The sequence below is a fragment of the Vespula pensylvanica genome, chromosome 2 (assembly GCF_014466175.1).
Source record: "Vespula pensylvanica isolate Volc-1 chromosome 2, ASM1446617v1, whole genome shotgun sequence".
In the NCBI taxonomy this organism is placed as follows: Eukaryota; Metazoa; Arthropoda; class Insecta; order Hymenoptera; family Vespidae; genus Vespula; species Vespula pensylvanica.
In genome coordinates this window covers 16,893,274-16,912,991 of record NC_057686.1, presented here as the reverse complement: position 1 = coordinate 16,912,991, position 19,718 = coordinate 16,893,274, and the positions used below count along the sequence as shown (strand labels likewise).

The following is a 19,718-nucleotide window of genomic DNA, read 5'->3' as shown; positions in this document are numbered from 1 at the left end:
GAGGTTTAGAACGTCCTACCCCTCTTTCACGCTTTCCGAATCCTTTTCTCACTTACTATTTTCCTTTGCTTTTTTCACATGATCTACACGAGACGTGTTAACGCTAGACGTTTATCGTGAATCACGTATACGGTTAGTATGCACTTTCTTCATCTCTCTCTCTCTCTCTCTCTCTCTCTCTCTCTCTCTCTCTCGCTCACACCTATACGTGCGTACAAACATACATATGTGCATACTAACGCGTTATTGACAATCATCAGGAGCTTTGTATCGATGCACGCGTACGAGCAAGTACGTGCACAAACGAACGACACACGTATAGGAATATTGATGGAGGCGTGAAGCAATAGGAGATACCGATCAATTGCTCGATATCGTTATCGGTAGATCGATTAAGAACGGTTTTGTCGTTACTGCGATTTCCATTCGCCATTTCTTTTCCAATTACAGATTCATATGCACTTGTACGTACTTGTACGTGAATACTTACATGCATACATATGTAAATACACGGTTAGGTAAATAGGTATAGGAAAAGAGACGACAATCGAGAAAACGATAGCGAGGACAAGGCAAGCTGTTAGCGATGTTAGCGATCCTGTTGGCGTACTACTGCTCGTGATGGCGGCGGTCCTTGGTGATAGTGCTGGTGGTAGTGGTGATGGTATAAAAGAGGAGCGTGGCAAAAACTGTGAAGCGCCTTGTAGAATTTTCAATAAGGAGACGGGGTCGGAAGAAGAAGATTAATGCAATGCCGCCGGGGGACCTTAGGAGACGACAGCGACATGACTGTCAAAAGAACATCCCTAGAGGCGAGGTCCATTCGCTCCTGTAAGACTGCAACCCCTCTCTACTCTCTCTCTCTCTCTCTCTCTCTCTCTCTCTCTCTCTCTCTCTCTCTCTTCTTTCTCTTTCTCTCTCTTTCTTTCTCTTACACTTTATTTCTTTTTTCTTCTCGTATCTTTCTCTTTCACTTTACCTTCTGTCACTTTCGTTCCGCAGCATTTTCTCTGTCTCCGTCTCTGTCTCTTTACGTCTCTTGGTCGTGCAGGTGCAGCTGTCTGCGGGCAGTCGAGCGAAACGATTCGTGCGGAATAGGAAAAAATGGGCTCCTCGGCTCGAAGAGAGACAGAGAGAGAGAGAGAGAGAGAGAGAGAGAGAGAGAGAGAGAGACAGTGATGCGGTCTCGTTTTTGGACGTCTCGTTCTGGACGTGCGAGAGAGCGAGGATCAAAGCTCGGAGTCGATCGGAAACTTTCTCTCCTTCCCTCCCATCCTCTCTGGCTGATGTCTCGTCAATGTTACTCAGTGAGAGCAACCCTCTCTCTTCCTCTCTCTCTCTCTTTCTCTCTCTCTTCTCTCTCTCTCTCTTTCTCTCTATTCTCGAGGGTGCAGCTCGACTCCGGACGAGTCACTGTCAACGTAGACTACGAGTCGAATGCGTGTGCAGGGATGTACTCCGATCGATCATGAAAGAGACGCCTGTGGTAATAAATTAGCGTGCGCGAGTTAACGCTAAAGAGAAAGAGGGAGAGAGAGATCGAGAGAGAAAGAGAGAGAGAGAAAAATGGCGAGGATGGGATCAGAAAGGACGAATGGTTGAATCTCGTAAAACTCTCTTTACTCATGCTCGAACGCGTCTATCGACAATCTCAAAAATACTTTCTCTAACGAAATTTGAGTTCAACGAAATTTCATTATAAATTTTGTATTATTTTATTTAATATCGACGAGCCAATTAACGAAATTACATAACATCGATAAATTCAATAAATTGAGTTAACATGCGAAAGAAAATAGAAGATAGAGAAAAGACGGAATTATGATAAAATAAAATAGCGAATAAAAATTTAGTTTATACATGGATATATGTACATACATATATATATATATTTTTTTTCTATAGAAATTTTCTTATGTTCGTAGAAAACAAAATTTGAACGTAAATATGTACATACCTAAGCAAAAGGCTTCGAACGTGAAAGAAACGCGTAGGGAAATCACCCTCTCGACGTTCTTCGAATAGATACGCGAGAGGCATGCGCGAGCTTTTTCGACGCACACCTTCGGATTCACATTTCGGCGGCTTTTCCGTCCGAATCGAGCGGTCGATAACGTTTTCAGTAGATAGAGTGTACGTACGATCGGAAATGAACATTTACGAGAGGTACTAGGCTGAAAAATGAAAAATTCTGTTCTCTTTTTTCTCCTTTTACATTTTTTCTAAAACGCCTCAAAAATTCACAATTTTCCTATTTTTGTTTTCTTTCTCTTGTATCTTTTTTTTTCTTATTATACAATTCTCATCTTCCGTTTAGTTTGTCTTTCTTTCTCTGTCTCTCTTTACTCCCACCCGTCTCTCTCTCTCTTTCTCTCTCTCTCTCTCTCTCTCTCTCTCTCTCTCTCTCTCTCTTTTAGTTATTTGTATAGAATAATACAGTGGATAAAGTTACCGACGAGTAGGATCGGTTTGTTTCAAAGTCTTAATCAAGAGAGAACAATCATACGGGTAATCCGAACACGCCGGCTAATCCGAGTATTATTTTCTTTCCGTTTTCAACCCTTTCCATCTGTTCTTCACTACCCATATCGACGACTATGAGAATACGTAGGCAAGGGTATTAGATTGTTGAGAGTAACGTATATATCTATATACATGCATACATATATACCTTATTTCGTTCATCCCCCTCTCCAGTCGAAATAAATTCTGTGGAAATACGTGATCTTCTTTCTTTGTCCATTTCTCCCTTACTACTCGATTTATTTCTTTTCTTTTCTATTCTTCCCATTTTTATCCACGTATTTATAGTGATAACGAATAAAAAAAAAAGAAAAAAGAAAAAAAAAACAGAAAAAAAGAAGGAGAAGAAAAAAAAATCGACGGACTTATAGAAACTTATAAAGAGCGATGATAAATAAAATGAAGACTTATTCGTTAACGTTAATAAATTAAACACTTTCCATTCTTTTCTTTTTTTTTTTCTCTTTCTTTCGTGTAACAATATAGTATCGTAAAGATCGTAACATTGTTTTAACATTACTCGCACTGTACCTGTAGACGCGTGTATACATACATATGTATATCAAATATAGAAATTTGATTAATTAATCGAAATGTAGTAACGAGTAATAATGGTAAATTATGTTTGATACTGAATACGAATCGCTAATATTCGAGATGACGTACATTCGACCGTATGACGTCCGAATATCTAAACATTAAATAGCCGAATATCGACAGTGGCTGGTAGTTAGAGATACGTATCGTCATGGGTAACGCGATATATGTTAGGGTGGGGGAGGCGGTGCCCGTATGCACGATGATCGACGAGTTCGCGCGAGAGGGTTGTTGCCTCCCTGCTTGGTTGCTTGGTTGGTTGCTTGCTTGCTTGCTTGCATGCCTGCCAGCCAACTTGCCTCCCTGTCTGCCTGCCTGTTTTGCCTGCCTGCCTGCCTGCTTGCTGCTTGCTTGCTTGCTTGCTTGCTTGCTTGCTTGCTTGCTTGCTCTCTGTGAGTGAATGTCTGTACTCTAAAAGGGAGGAAGAGGGTAAAATCGGGCATCCGAGCGTACTTGCATTTCCAGAGAAACCTCTAGTACCCCATAATCCGGTGTCTTACGGCTTGCCAACTTTGAATTTCGACATAATGAGAAACGATTAGGTATATTTCTACCGTAATAACTTATCAGTTTATATCAGACTAATTCCAGGTAGAGTCATAATTTAACGAATAATTACGGAAGGAAATTACTCGATCTTACGTAATTTGAATAATCGGATTGATTTTTTTTTTCTACGTGTATCTTTATGATTATTTTCTTCTTTTTTCTTTTTTATTTTTATTTTTCTTTTTTTTTTTCTTTTTTTTTTTTTTTATTTCTTTCTTCCCCTTTTTCCCACTTCCGCATCAGTTAAACGAGTTTAAGTATGATTTTCATGATTTAACTGTCGGATAGGAATAAATAAACATTGTCGTAACTGTTAAACAATAATAGTATGAAATTAATGTGTTAATTGAATTCGATAGTACCTGATTACGATAATTAGATTTAGAAATATAATTTTATTATTATTGTTATTAGTATGTTTTTTTTTTTTTCTTTTGTAACTAGTTCGCTGTTAATTAACTTTACGTACGATCTTCGCGTAACCATCTCGAAAAGAAATAAATAAACTTCGTCACTGTTTCTAATTACTGAGCGATAATAGTACGTGATATAGTAAGTTAATTTAATTAGTAAAATGTTTTAGTACTTACCGAATACCGTTGTATCTTATATATTAGCGAGTATACGGATATTCCACGGGCTAATTACGAAGCATGCCATGTGTTCATGCACCGTCGTTGCCTATCGAATTTTCTACAAATCCAAACGTAGGTATGTAGAACAGTCTCCTTTCGAAACGATTTCACAAAAAAAAGAAAATATACATAGGACGATTCTTTTTCGAGAATCGTTCTCTCGATTCCGAACTATTTTCTAGGTTGTTGGGAGAGAGGTGGGAGGAGAGAAAGGTCAACGAAAAAAATTCGATCGAAATCCTGTATAGCTTCTCGTTCATTTCGACTTTCGAGTCTAATGAAAACGCAAAACGTTATCGCTTTGGCTTAGTTTCTTCTTTTTAGAAGAGAAGGGTGTTCATTGTTATTGGTGGGATCTTTTTTGTTCAAAAAAAAAAAAAAAGCGAAACAAAAATATCCTGTTTCAACATTTTATCTCTTCTCGATCCTTTCGATTCTTGAGTTAACTAAGAAAAAATAAAAAAATAAAAAAAAGATAAAAACGCATCACTGAAAGGATCACTTTCGTAAATTCGACATTTTCCATGACGCTTTAATCACGAGCAAAACGTTTATATTAGGAGAGACGTTTACGTTCTCTCGTTTGTTTCCACCAAACGAAACTCAATAAAGTTGCCCCTTCGTTGTTTAACGAATACGATATATCGCGTTAATAAAGAAAGTTAAACGATGCATACGGACGTATATGTGCGAAGAAACATATTGGCGCGTTAATAGGAACGAACCAAATCTCGTAAATATCGTTAGTATCGTGGGAGATATGAAATGAAATTTTGCGATATTTTCACCGATGGAGATTAAACGTTGTTAACTTCTGATATCTTTACTAGGACCGAATATTCTTTCGAAATAAAACGTTTCATGTAACATGGAATATGGTAGATAGGAGAGGAAAACAAAAACAAACAACAAAAACAAAATAAGAAAAAACCTTGAGATTAAAGTTCAAATATGAAAAGGAAACTTTTGAATAAAGAATAATGTGCACGGTCGATAAGTAAGAAAGATGTAACGAGTTTAGAAGTTTCTTCTTGCGACTCACAGATGGTAGGACCTGTCCGATTATATGAGAATTTCTCTTTTGCTCTTTTCTACTACCACTGTAACAACGAGGATGCTGCAACAGTATCCACAATAAAGATACAGGGTGTTTCACAAGATCTTCGATTTCTTCGTCGTCCATTCAAGACGACGATTGACAAACCGGTTTCCTGATACCGAGGTAACATCATCGCAAATTTTTATCCTTGTCGCTGAATAATGCATAAACTACGTTCGATCACCGAACAAGCCGAAAATGTTATATCATGATGTACGAAATTGCACGAGTATGTAAATACTAAGCCGGTTTTGGAAAAAAAAAAAAACAACGAAAATTAAAAATCAAAATAAAGAAAAAACCGAAAAGAAAAAAAAAATACAGGAGATAGGAAACGATACTGGGAATGTATGAGAGATCGACGTTTTTCCAAATTTTATTAATATTTATTTCGATGACACATTCGAAAACGTGTTGGAGCACAGATTTTTCCAAAGGTTCGTTTTTAAAATGAAATTTTTTTTTTTGCGAATACGAAATAGTATAAATTATACGAGAGTACCGGATATACATATACGGGCACCAAATGTCCCGATACTTTTTTTTTTTTTTTCACGTGAGAGAATCGTACGAGTCGAAATTTGTTGTTTGAAAATAAAAATAAAAATAAGGAAGGAAAAATAAAAAATCGAAAAAAAATAGAAACGCAGAGTAAACAAAAAATAAACAAATAAATAAACAAATATAAAGAGAGAACGAGGAATTCCGTTGGTCTGGCAAAATAGAAATTCCAGTGATGCGATCAGGTAGACGTATTATCCCTCGTTAGAAGGAACTCCTTTCGTGGTATAAAAGAATGCTCCCAGAGTCGAAAGAAAGGGACAAAGAGACAGGGGTGTAATAAAAGACTAAAATTACATCGCTTTATCGCACAATTCGTTGGTTACATCGTGGCGAACGGCAAAGAGGGGTGGGGTGGGTTTGGGGGAGGGGTGTGAGGCGAAGGAGAAGAGAAACAACGACAGCGTCGTCGTAAAAGTGCAAAGCACGGAAGGGAAAGAAGGAAAGGCGCTTTGAGAGTCGTTAGAAAAATTACTTCGTCGATGGTTGGGTTTGCGGTGGTGGTAGGAGGGGTGGTAAAGGAGGAGGGCAATAACGGAGGCCTCGTTTCTCGGCAGCGAGACGAGCGTCGTATTCCCTGAGGAGTAGCTTGAACGGATGCGGCGTGACGTTTTCCGAGGCGTTCAGCAGTTCTTCGGTTAACTTTCGATATTCGTTCTCCCTCTTAAGTCCTTCCCGATAGATCCTCTCGTCCTCTTCGCGTTCCCTAGCGCGCATAACCTCAACGTATTTCATTTGCTCCGTTAGATCCTTCCCGTAAGAAATCATCTTCCTTTTCTCTTCCTCCCTCGCGATCGCGCACAATCTCGCGTTAGTCTCGATCTCTTTATCCAAAACGATTTTCTCTTCCTCGAGCAATCGTTTATCCCTTTCTTCCATCTCCCTCTTCCTCCTCATTTGTTCCTCCCTACAAAGAATGACTTCTTGTAGATTTCGTTCTCGCATCTCCTTGAATCTCTTAACCGCAAGGTCTCTTCTCGCCCGAGCGTCCTTCATCGACTCCTCCACTATCCTGTCCACTTCTAAATTCCTCCTGGCCTCCTCCTCCCGCAACTCTTCGAGATACTTCAAGTAAGCGAGAAGTTCTCGACGCAATACCATCGAAGTTTCCTTGATGGCGGCCTTCTCTTTCTCCAACTCTTCCTTCGCAAGATCGTTCAAGGCCTCATCGATCCTAATCTCTTCTCTCGCACGTTCGACCAAGATTCTCTTAGCTCTCGTCGCCTGTTCCTCCAGTTCCTTTCTCAATGCTTCCCGCTTCTTCTTCTCCGTATCCAATTTCATCCTCTCCTCTTTTCTAACGTTTTCCCACAATCCTTCGAGATACTCTCTTTCCTCTTTCTTAACTCGTTTCACTTCTTCCTCCGAAGCCAACTTACCGGCCACCTGTTTGGCCAAGACCCTCAAAGATTCCCTTTTCAGATGAAGACGCTTCTTCGCTTCCTCGACCTCTCTATCCTCTTTGGCCTTTACCTCTCTCAACATCAACTCGTGCCAAAGCCTCTCCAACTCATCGTCGAGCTGTCTCTTTGCCTTGTTCTCGGCCATTTGAACTAAGTTACAAATCTTCGCCTCTTTCGTGTTTCTCTTCATTAACTCGTTCCTCACCTCGGGACAACGCGCGATATACTGTTGCATTCGTTTAGAGGCAAGCAATGCCAAACGGTGTTCCTCTTGTTGCTTCCTCAGTCGTTCAGTTTCCTCTCTCATTTCCTCCATCCTCGTATCTTCGCCGTGTTGAGCTTGCTCGACAATTTCCCGCGTCAACTGTGTCTCCTCTCTCAATATCAGATCCCGTAACTTCTCTCTACGTACGTTCACGCTTTCCTCGTACATCGCCATTTCTGTAAATTCGAATCAACCGCATCCGAATTAATTGCCGGTGTAATTATCAATGTTTGCACAGTCGTCGACGCGCTAAAGAGTCCATCGGCGTTGTTCGGCCCGCTCGTAACGCTTTCCCCCTCTCTCCCCCCTCCCTCTCCCTCCCAACCTTCCACCCCCACCGCTGAAACCTCTCGTTTGCGTTTCTCTTCATCCCTTTTTTTTTCTCTTTTCTCTCTCTCTCTCTCTCTCTCTCTCTCTCTCTCTCTCTCAATCTCTCCTTTGTCTCTCTTTCACCAACAAGAGAATAAGAGAAAGGGAATCAACCACCGTTCTGTTTTTCCAGCTACGTGCTCGTTTTAATCCCTCTTTTTTTAACGTTCCCACGAATGTATCCCTATCAACCGGAGAAAACTCTTGCGATCGCGTTATTTCACGGGTGGAAAAACAACCAAAACCGTTGGGCGCGCAAATAATTAGCTAATCCAATCGATATTTTCGATATTTCGATATTGAAACAATAATGATCGAAATTCTCTCTCTTTATTTCTCTCCCTCTCTCTCTCTCTCTCTCTCTCTCTCTCTCTCTCTCTCGCTCGAATTATACTTTGAAAATAAATGCACGTTGGAATTTCGCAATCACCTTTACAATATTCCAAAACGGATCCAAAATGCATTAATGAAAAAGAATTATCGATGATTCCCATGGGTATCTATATCTCTTGGTAAATACGATCGTTAAAACCGTGAAACTGGATGACAAATGGTGCAATTATTATTACTCGCGCAATATTCAAAGGCTATTTTATAGTGCAATATCTCCGTTTCTTTTTTCTCTGGAGTGGAGGGCAGGTGAGAAAGGGGAAAGGGTTTCGTTCTCCTTTTTTTTTTTTTATTTTTATTTTTATTTCCCCAAAATTAATGTAATCAAGATATAGATGTATTCAAAAAGAAAAACCACGTACGAGAGCAAAATTTCGGTCAAATTCACTGAACCGAACGATTATTGAATCACTTGGAACGTTATTACGAAATCCAATCAAAAAAAAAAAAAAAAAAAAAAAAAAAAAAAAAAAAAAAAAAAAAAAAAAAAAAAAAAAAAGATAAAAAATATATATGTGTAAAAAAAAAAAAAAGAGAGACAGAAGGGAAAAAAATTAAAAAAATAGAGAAAACTAGGTTAAAGCCGTTTTCGAAAGTTTTGCAACGAGCAGTTGTGGAAAATGTAAGGCAATAAAAAAAAGAGAGAAAGAGAGAGAGAGAGACAGAGAAAAAGAGAGAAAGAAAAAGAAAAAGAGAGAAAGAGAAAGGGTAGAAGAAGAAGAAGAAGAGAGAAAGGAGAAAGAGAGAGAAAGAAACAGGAGTAAAGGAAGCAGATTGAAAAACAAAACGAAAAATAAAACATAACGAAACAAACAAACAAATAAACAAAACAAAACAAAACAAAACAAAAAAAAAGAAAGACAGGAAGATTCCCTCACACCCATCCCGATAATACGAGTTCCAACGAGTTTGCGTTGAAATCGTGACCATTGTCCTGCGCTAGTCACGCCCGCGCGCCCTCCCCTACCTTCTCTCCACGAATCCGGACGCCATCGCCGCCGCTGCAGCCGCCGTTCGTTTCCTATTAAATTATCAAATACGTATCGTACGAAAAGCGGAAACGTTCTCGTTTTTACCGATCTCGCTGGCTCATAATCGATGCAACGTGTACCGGTGCAAACTTCGTTATGGCTACAGTGATGAAACTATGTGGACACACGCGTACGTTTATTCAACTCGCACGTACATACACATAGACATTACAAATACAAAGTATGTATAGTATTTTAAGGGATATGAGAAAGAAAAAGACAAAGAGAGAGAGAGAGAGAGAGAGAGAGAGAGAGAGAGAGAGAGAGAGAGAGAGAGAGGACGAAACGATAAACATCGCGAGCACGCGTTTAATTTTCGCGTGATAATATTACACATAGTGTATACTACAGTATAAAAGGTTGACGCGTATGGGTTGCGTACGTGCATGCATGCGTGCGTACGTGCGAGCGAACGGACCATCATCGATTTTATTTAAATTTTTTATCGACACCACGTCGGACCAACGATGAGTTCACAAAAGGTGCTACCGGGGCCCGCGAAATCCATAATAAGCGGAGCGGCCACGATGAAAGGGTCATACCGGCGGCTGCTTTACTCACGCGCCTTTTTTAAGGATCTTCCTTTAAGTCCTTAAGAAACGCATCGTAGCTCTCGATTTTCGTTCGCTAACGTTCACCGACCGTTCACCGTACGTGGCTCCTTCGATGAATCACGCCGACTTTTTTTGTCATTTCAACTTGAGACGACGTTAAACTCCCTTCCCTTTTCCCTTTCCCTTCAACCCGTCCCTTTCGCCATTGTACTCGTACGTGTTAATCTACCGTACGTCTCTCTCACGAAAGAATTTTTATCCATTTAACTATCTCCCATGAAACCATCAAGAGATATTAATTGTTTAAAGAAAACTAGTAGAAGTTTACGATGTACGAAATATTTAATCGTAGCGAATAAAAGTTTGAACATTAATCGAGTTGAACAGATCTATGATCACCTTACGCAATATCGTCCTTTCTCGGCTGAATTCATTTTAACGTTCTTTCATAACAAAGGAATTTCTATTTTTACAAAGCACTTTAAACAAAATATTAGGTAGAACCGTGTTAGATATTTCCGATAGAGGTACGGAATTATCGTAATTAAAAATTGTTGAATTTTTTAAAAGTCGATCATGACGGACGAAGATATCGTATGACGAATACGTTCGCGCGATGTTCAAGTTACGGATCGATCAACAAAATGGTAGCTTCGACATCGAATGATCGCTCGAACAACAAGCGACGTACCTTCTTCGACTCGACCTCGAACTTCCTTCACTCTTCTCTTTCTGCTAGTTTCCTTCTCAAATTCCCATGACTTTAGGAAATTTTCATAATCTCTTCTCTCCCTTGCCTCTGCCTCTTTCAACTTGTCGAAAATTGATTCCCGTACCTTCACGATTTTACACTCTCCACGATCGCGTAATCTGTGACCGAAAGTAACGTTGGCAGTCCCGATAACCTCCTGCGGATGCTTTTGATGTCTAGGTGGACCACACTCGACCTTTGGCAACGGTAGGACACTCATTTTTGGGGATTTCAAGGGAACCGAACAAATATCGGTCTGGCAATAACCACGAAAAGCCGACTACGCCGACGAAATTCTCTTTCTCTTTCTCTCTATCTATCTCTTTCTCTATTTCTCTCTCTCTCCTTCTTCCTACTTGTTTCCTTCCTTTCCGTTATCGAGGTTGCCATAGAGATTTACGCTTGTTGTTTCGATTACATACATCGTTCAACGAGTTTCTGTCTTGAATTACATACTCTCTTGATTGGTATTCCCTCCCCCTCTATCGAGCTTTTTTTCTAACTAACCGTGTTAAATTACAGTTTTTTATTCGATACTTTTTATAGCTTCAATCGACTAACGTTCGTAACTGAAATATCATGATTATGTTTCAAAAATGTAATATTTGGTATGAAAGAAGGAAAAAAAAGAAAAAAGAAAAACTGTTGGACATCGGTTGATTTTGATGAAAATAATGAGTAAAAGATAATAAAAATAAGGAAATAGGAAAACAAAGATGGGAATTAAAAAATGAAAAAATGACAAGGTAGATCTGTTAGATTGTATAAAATATTAAACAAACAAATATTATCATTTGTTAAACGGGCCAAAAGATGGCGTGATATATTATCAACTTCCCAAAAGCGAGATAACATTGCGATAGTAATAACAAGATAGATATGAGGTTTATATCTTCATACTAACCTGGCGCAGGGGATACCATGATCAACGAGGTGGTTCCCCCAGGACTGAGGCTAAACGCTGAAGCCTGTAAGTACTCCTAATGCGAGTATTTGTGCGTTCAATTTTTGATAGTGTGGGGTATTTGCGGTAACGCAGACCCCATGCAAAATAACTTTTGACAAAGATACAAAAAAGATTGTTGATTGTGACATGTGAGGTTAATGAATCCGAAACAGTTCGATGAACGATTGCGGTGACGCGCTTGATCACGCCAGGAACAACATCACGTCGCTTTTTAATCTTTCTCATCTTTCTTATCATCGAGACAGCATTGAAAGCAGCAAGTTAGTAGCAGGCAGCAGCAGCAGCAGTAGCAGCAGCAGCAGTAGCAATAGTAGTAGTAAGTACTAGTTAGAAGATTCTCTCTCTCGCGGCTTGCTCGAACGAGATCTTGTTTTGTGTGACGGTTCGAACGGACTATGAAGACGACGACTATGACGGACTATTTCCAAGCTGAGAAATAGATCCATCGAGGATTTTCATCTTCAGATCTAGCACTAAAAAAGAATCCTCTCGTGGAGACATTGACATCATCATCTCAGAGCGGCGGAGCTTAACTTGCCTGCCCAAGTGTTTCTCAGACAACAGCAAGATGTTCTTTAGAGGGTGATGATGGAACGAGAAAAGACTGAACGGCAGCCGAACAATCAAGAATTTCACAATGGTGCATTATCTGGACCGTTCTTCTTTCCAATTCGAAAATAACCGTGTCAAATAAAACCGTTTCGAATTGTCTCTTAAACACGATCCATCGATAGCAGCGAAACTCTGGCTGGCGGGACCAGTAAGTAGCGCTATAATCATGATAATTTATCAAATAATCATAACACAAAAATTAGTACTACCTCCAACTAATAGTTATCTATCTAATAGTTATCTCAGGTCACGAATGATAAACCACGACGTGTGTACATCTGGTACGAAGAAGAAGAAGAAAAAGATCTTGATTTAGGATTTCGTATGATTCTTCATTACATATTTTCTTATGCTAAATCTCACAATTAGCTATACAATAAACATAAACAATTTCTTTCTTTTTTCTTTTTTTTTTTCTCATGTGTACACATACATGTACACATGACGTATATCGCTTGCTCACTTGCATGCACGCATGCACACTACGTGAAAAGTGAGAACACGTGTTAAATTGTCACGTTTTTTCGTATTCTCTCTCTCTCTCTCCCATTCACACACACACACACACTCTCTCTCTCTCTCTCTCTCTCTCTCTTTCTCTTTCTTTCTTTCTTTTTTTTTCTCTTTCTTTTTCCTCTCCACCCGAGAAAAATTGTTGGGGAAAAGTGAGATTATCCTACGAGAATTGGAATGGTGCTAAACCCGCGAATTTGATCACGTAACGCATTATATAGGCCAGGTCCGAGTGTATAAGGACGAAGTTGAACACCTACGACAAAGGATTTTACCAGCGTCGAGACGTGGAAGCAAAAAAGAGTGTCTAAAGGAGGAGGAAGTTCGAAGGAGAATTCTTTCCCCTTATTTCATTTTTTTTCTTTTTTCTTTCACACACACACACATATATATATATATATATATATATATATATATGTATGTATAAAATACACCACGAGATCGACGAGAAACTTATAATTAATGAGAACGAAAGAACGAAAAAACGAAAGAACGAAGGAAGAAACGAACAAACGAACGATCGAACGAACGAATGAGCGCGAAAATTTACGGTGATGTTGGCGATACCAAAGCGTATGGTAAGGGTGTCTGATGTTAAGGGTATATCGTTAAAGGGGAGAAAACCGAACGTTTTACACGAGTAAAATCTAATCAAATGTTATGATACAATATTGCGTCGAGAATTATTATATGTTCTACATATACATATATATATATATATATATGCATGTACATATACATATACATATACATATATATACATATATAATTAATAATAATATTAATATTAATAATAATATTAATAATAATAATAATAATAATAATAATAATAATAATAATAATAATAATAATAATAATAATAATAATAATAATAATAATGTAGGACATTAAAGGCACGGATTCGTACGTATAAAATATGTATAAACGCGACGAGATGAAAAGGGGATCGAGAGGATCGAGAGGGCGAAAAAGGTTCCGAGAATGAAGAAGATTTTCTTACAATTATTACCTACACGTTATCAAGTATACGTGTATGTGCATATCCTTTAATGGGTTTCTTATAAAAACAAGTCAAGTGCTTTCGAAGTGATTTCGAAGTGATTTCGAAGAATGCTGATCTTCTTGGTCGTGTTCCTTTTTATTCGAAAGAAATAATAAGGAAAAATAAAAAAATACCGGAGGAAGAAGAAGAAGAAGAAGAAGAAAAAGAAGAACAAGAACAAGAACAAGAAGAACAAGATGACGACGAAAAAAAAAAAAAGAAATGAAAATGAACAAGGCAGGTTCTCGAAGGGATGCTTGCGTACTGCAAAAGGGCCGCTCTCGATTCTCTCTTTATCTCACTTTGTCATTCATTCTCTCTCTCTCTTTCTCTCTCTCTCTTTCTCTCTGTCTTATTCACTCATCAATATCTTTTGCTAAAGAGACGATACGCGAGCGCGATTAACAACGCGATTAATCGATCGAATTGAGATCGTGGAAGGATCGATAGAAATTTGTTTGTGAAATACTAAGGCGCCGAGCTCGTCCCAGTCGTATTGCTATTGCTGTTATTGTTGTTGTTGTTGTTCGTAGTCGCCGTATTGTTCGATGATGAAACCCCGGTTGAACTAGGTACGGTTGTTGGCATCGTTGGTGGCGCGTAAGGACTTCCACAGAGTTGGTCAGCAATTCGACCACCTTCGCGAAGTCCACTCAAGAATGCACCGTGCACAGTTGCCGGATAATTACGGATCGTATGTTCTCCTGAAATCAGACAAAAGTATCGTTCTAACTTTATAATTTAGAGATTATTCGTTTTCTTTCTTTTTTATTTTCCATTCTTTCTTTCTTTCTTTCTTTCTTTCTTTCTTTCTTTCTTTTACTTTTTTTTTATTTCTCATTTTTGTCTGTCGTAAACATCGTAAAACAAAAGGACATGACGGTGTACAACTTCATCACTGTTCTTTCTTTTTCTTTTTCGTCCATCTTTTTTTTCCCTACGGAGAAACTCGAAGATAGAAACAGATTTCTGGATTTCAATAAGTAATAGCTCGCTTTAATTTTAGAACACTTTGTCGTCATCGGATATAATGATTTAGGACGAACGAAAAGAGTCTTTCTTTCTTTCTTTCTTTCTTTCTTTCTTTCTTTCTTTCTTTCTTTCTTTCTTTCTATAAAGTCTTTCGCGTAACAGTTTGCTCGCGGTTTTGATCTCGAAAGACGACGACTTAAAAATGGTACGTGGTTCAACGAAAAAGAGAACAAATTCTCTCTCTCTCTTTTTCTCTTTCTCTCTCTCTCTCTCTCTCTCTCTCTCTCTCTCTCTCTCTCTCACTCTTATAGCCTTTTTCAGGTCACCCAAATTCAAGAAAGAGCATAGAAACGGTACGTGAAAGGAACCTCTCCCGAACAAAGTCACGTAACGAAGGTACGCTGGCCATTGAAGAACTTTATACGCTCGAGATACGGTTCGCGACAAATGAATATAACAGAGAAAATCTTTTCCATTTGAATCGTTTCGGCATGTTCGTTACGTGTTCCTATGAAAAAGAATAGATCGTTTTCATAATGGTGAAATGATAGTGAGATATCCCGGAAACTCGGTCATGTCGCTTCGATCAATTTAACAATGTTGAAAATTTTTATTAAATCGAACATTGTCTGAAACGAAATGCAATTGTCATTCATGATTAATTAATAAAATTCTTCGAGAGCAAAAATTTTTTAATTAATCAACCGATAGAATTGGATTATCGAATATTCAAAGAAATTTCATTTTTCTTTCCCTCTTTATTTCTTGATTTTTTTGGTTCTATTTTCTTTTTTTTTTCTCTTAATCGACGCGAATAAATTTGACGAAAAAATTCTCACCTGCGAAGAAGACCCTTGGTTGAGGCGACGGTGTGCCCGGGGGATAATTGGGTGGCGCTGGTGGTGCTACCGGTGCCGCAAGGAGATCGTAATCACTTCCGGAGCTGCCGACTGCGACGAAACTGTAGGAGCCGCGGGCCCAAGGATCCGCACGCCATCTTGTAACGACACTCTCTCGGGGTTGTGGGACTACTTGGTTGCCAAAGATCGTCTGTGGAAATACAAGCGACGTTCGAGCTAATCGAATAACAAAATTTCTTTTCTTTCTTTTTTCTTTTTTTTTCATCCTGTCTGTCTTTCTTCCTTTCTTTCTTCCTTTCTTTTTTTTTTCTTTTATTTTATTTTAAATACAGAGAGTGAGAGAGAGAGAGAGAGAGAGAGAACTCTCGTGAAAGTTCACCCACCTTGAGGACCGAGATACAGCGACCAATGATAACGTCGTCGCTGACATTCTCCATTACGCAGGCTGCCTCTCCAGCGACGAGGGCCAACAGGACCGGCGCTTTGTACAGGTTCCAGAACAGGAAGAGTTCTCCTCTCGAGGCGGTCGTACTACCCACGTGCCCGAACAAGTTCGCCGTTGGATCCCAAAAGATTCGTTCGAAGCATAATACTACCTGAAATGTTTGCATTCGCTTTCTTGAAAATGAATGTACGTTAATCAAGTACGTACTACTCGGACTCTTATAAGTTTCTAATAACAAAACATAAAAAAGAGTTAAATAACGATTAGATAAAATGAAAGAATAAAGAAGTGCGAGAGGGAAAGAAAAAAATACGAAAAAGAAAAGGAAAGAGAAAAAATTAAAATATGAAGATGAAGAAGAAGAAGAAGAAGAAGAAGAAGATGAAGAAGAAGAAAATTAAAGAGAGAAAATAGGAAAGAAAGTTAAGAAGATTTACCAAGAAGGGCACGTTCTTTTTCTTACCGTTCTGAACAATTTTCAAGCGAACTTGTCGTCTCATAAATACGTTAGTACTCTTTAGAATCGACTTAGCCTATAAGATCTTACCTTATTTAAATTGCCAAAGCCGAGCCTCTGGATGGCTTGAGACTTCCAATCCGGAAGCGGAGGGTTGAAAGCAACCGCGGAGGGTGGAGCGGAAGCCTTAAGAACGCCGAGTGGCAGCGTAACCAAAACAGCGTCGGCTTTATAGACGGTATGATTTGTGTGGAGGCTGCGAGAGGGTGCGGCCCATACTTCTACGCCATTTACTCCGTACCGAACGGCCCTTGCAGCTGTGTTCAATCGAATATCGAGTCCTTCCGAGAGAGCAACAGGTACGCAGGAATATCCGTTGCGAACTGGAAGAATAAGAAAAAGAAAAAGGACGAATAATAAAAAAAAAAAGAAACAAAAGAAACAAAACAAGAAAAACAAAAAGAAAAGAACGTTGAATAAAACGAACTAGAGAAAATATAGAGTTAGGTCGGTATAGCTAATATTCAAAGTTAATCGCTCGATAAATATATGGAAATCAGAATCGATGCTTAGGCTTGAATTGGCCATTGAGATACGTTACGATAAAAATTCTTATGCATTTATGCACGGTTTTTTGGAAAGGGTGGGGTGGAAGAAAAAAAGAAGATAAAAAAAAAATCCATTCTCTCGATTATACTTTCAAATAAAAAATATTGGATTTCATGAGATGAAATTTACAATATCGAAACGTGTTAACAAAATATACTGATGTATTCTGCGATATAGATTTTTAAAGAGGGAAGAAACAGGAGAAAAACATAAAAACAAAAGAACGGAGTAAAAAGGAGGAAAAAAAAAGACTTTGAAACGAATGATACTTATGACTCGATCTATGCCACGTGTCTCACATGTTAGCCTCGCTTAATTACCCTAGAGACATCAAGGAGAGACGACACGCGAAATTTAGGCGAAACGCGAAACGCGAAACGCGAAACGTGAACAGGAGATCGAAATTTCGGTGAGGAAACGAGACAGCAGCCGAGCTCCCTTTAAAAGCACAACGAGCAGGAGAGAGAGAGAGAGAGAGAGAGAGAGAGAGAGAGAGAGAGAGAGAGAGTAGAGTAGAGATAGAGAATCTCGAGAATGAGCGAGAGACATAAATTTGAAGCGGTCGCCCGGCGCCATGTAGAACGAAGCACAGCAAGCCGTTTTGGAACTGCAACGCTGATGTTGGACGCATCATCGTCATTATCGCTTAAACGGATATTTCGCCGGTTGGCACGCTTAAATCAGAATATATATTCCTCGCTCGCTCGAATGGCTTTTGAAAGTGTGAGGAGGATACTCGACGATGTGCCACGGTGAAGATGGCGATGCAGTCCTAATAATGATACACGGACGTCTCCACTTAGGCCGTTTAATTATGTTGATGGCTGAGCAGCACGGTTCCCGTGCTAACAGCCATCGTTCTCTCTTACTCTCTCTCTCTCTCTCTCTCTCTCTCTCTCTCTCTCTCTCTCTCTCTCTTTCTCTCTACCTCATCTACCATTGCTACCGGTGCTCCCATTTCGGCAGCCGCTACCAACACAATCTCCATCTCTCCATTCCAGAAATATAAATTTACACTCGAGCGTGATATAAATTAGCGTGTTTCGAGTTCGAGCTGAAACGCATTATCAAAATGTTCCAACGAACCGGAAAGCACTCGTGCGAGGAGAGATGACTGCATGGAGAATACAAAGATGGACGCAAAATATTTCTCCCTCGTAGTTTCAATTTATCATATTCTCTCACCCCTCTCCCTCTCTCTCTCTCTCTCTCTCTCTCTCTTTCTTTCTCTGCCTCTCGTTTGTTCATTTTTATCCATCTCCATTTTAGCATGAACGTTCTCACCGAGTATCGTCGAATAATTTCAAAGCGAAACGATATGAATTTGTTATTATTTCAACTACGACTCATCCTCTTTCTCTTTTCCCCTTTCATCGTCGTTACCGTTACTTTGATTCGGCTAAATTTTGGTTTGTTACGTCGTCGATTATCGCAAACCCCCTTTTGTAATAAGCGAGAGAATATTCAACAGTCGAGCGAGAGAATAATCCGAAACCACCAGAATTATGGTAAGCCCGGGGTCCTTTTCCTCCTCTACCTACATCTCTTCCTCCTCTCCCTCTTTCTCCTTCTCCTCCTCATCCTCATCCTACTTCTCTCATCCTCCCTACGGATAACTACGGGAATGGGGAATTAAGCCCTTGGCAATGAGGCGGCTCTGAGTCGACCGAAATCGTTGATAGAGAGCCTGCACCATTCTCTTTCTCTGTCTGTTATCCATTTACTGTCAAATCGTTGATTGCCAAGCGTATTCAAGCTCTTAAAATAAAATGATAATTAAAAGAATTCTCATTGTCGATCATATTACCCAATTAGTTTCGATTAGACAACGTAAATAGAGAAAACGGATAGGTGAGAAAGTAGAATGAAAAAAAAAAAAAGAAAAAAAGAATTAAAAGAAAGAAAGAAAGGGAAGAAAAAAAAAGAAGGAAAAAAGTGTCAAAGAAAGGAAAAAGAGGAAAGTAATTTGCTCGATGCTTAGTTTATATACTTAGAAAATATATCCTTCGTATCGAGAAAAGTAACAAAAGAAAAAAGGGGGAGGGGGTTGATAGTCGATAAGATAGGACGATACGTAGACGAAAGCAGAATAAGGACGTGAAAAGAGTTAGCAGGAGGAAGCAAATATTTGAAAAGCTTCCTGGGTGACAAGAAACTGCTTGTCGTTTGACAAGGAGAGAAGAGGAGGAAGAAATTGTGAAAGAGAAAGATAGGGATGAAAAAGAGAAGAGGAGAAAGGAAGCAAGGAAGAAAGAAAAAGAGAAAGGAAGGAAGGAAGGAAGGAAGGAAGGAAGGAAGGAAGGAAGGAAGGAAGGAAGGGATAACAGGACGCGAATCGTACTAGACTCGCAGACGAAAAGCTAAAAGGGAAGAAGCATGTGAGAGTGGGAGAGAGACAGATGATCTCTTTTTACGGGGGACACTTTAGCTGTGTTCTATCTTGTGCATCGCACCGTGAAAAAGTAACGCCGCGTATACTTTCATATATATATCATTCATATATATATATATATA

General features: G+C 39.2%; 2 protein-coding genes and 1 non-coding gene across 3 annotated transcripts in view; 1 reads left to right on the top strand and 2 right to left on the bottom strand.

Annotated features, from left to right (window-relative positions):
• Positions 1-5,757: 5,757 nt before the first annotated feature.
• On the bottom strand, positions 5,758-11,351 carry LOC122638044 (trichohyalin-like). Its single transcript, XM_043830665.1, has 2 exons — positions 10,668-11,351; positions 5,758-7,808 (listed from the first exon to the last, which is right to left on the bottom strand). Exons 1-2 carry the CDS (start codon positions 10,945-10,947, stop codon positions 6,436-6,438), a joined length of 1,653 nt encoding a protein of 550 aa, XP_043686600.1. The 5' UTR covers positions 10,948-11,351; the 3' UTR covers positions 5,758-6,435.
• Positions 11,352-11,623: 272 nt separating this feature from the next.
• Positions 11,624-11,773, top strand: LOC122627420. The gene has a single exon (XR_006326855.1). It is a non-coding gene; the product is annotated as a U1 spliceosomal RNA (small nuclear RNA).
• Positions 11,774-12,617: 844 nt separating this feature from the next.
• LOC122638115 (lysine-specific histone demethylase 1A) overlaps positions 12,618-19,718 on the bottom strand; it is a 125,525-nt gene continuing 118,424 nt past the window's right edge. Inside the window, exons 11-14 of the mRNA XM_043830811.1 lie at positions 16,686-16,978; positions 16,077-16,289; positions 15,673-15,883; positions 12,618-14,565 (exon numbers count right to left, since the gene is read on the bottom strand). Of these exons, the coding sequence (XP_043686746.1) occupies positions 14,330-14,565; positions 15,673-15,883; positions 16,077-16,289; positions 16,686-16,978 (953 nt within the window). The 3' untranslated portion in view covers positions 12,618-14,329. The remainder of the gene's footprint in view (positions 14,566-15,672; positions 15,884-16,076; positions 16,290-16,685; positions 16,979-19,718) is intronic.

Bases quoted from the DNA above. Each gene is read 5' to 3' on its own strand.
- LOC122638044 (XM_043830665.1), bottom strand. From the start codon at position 10,947: ATGAGTGTCCTACCGTTGCCAAAGGTCGAGTGTGGTCCACCTAGACAT. The intron at 7,809-10,667 runs GTACGTCGCTTG...TCGAATTTACAG, and splicing joins TCGAGGTCGAGTCGAAGAAG to AAATGGCGATGTACGAGGAA.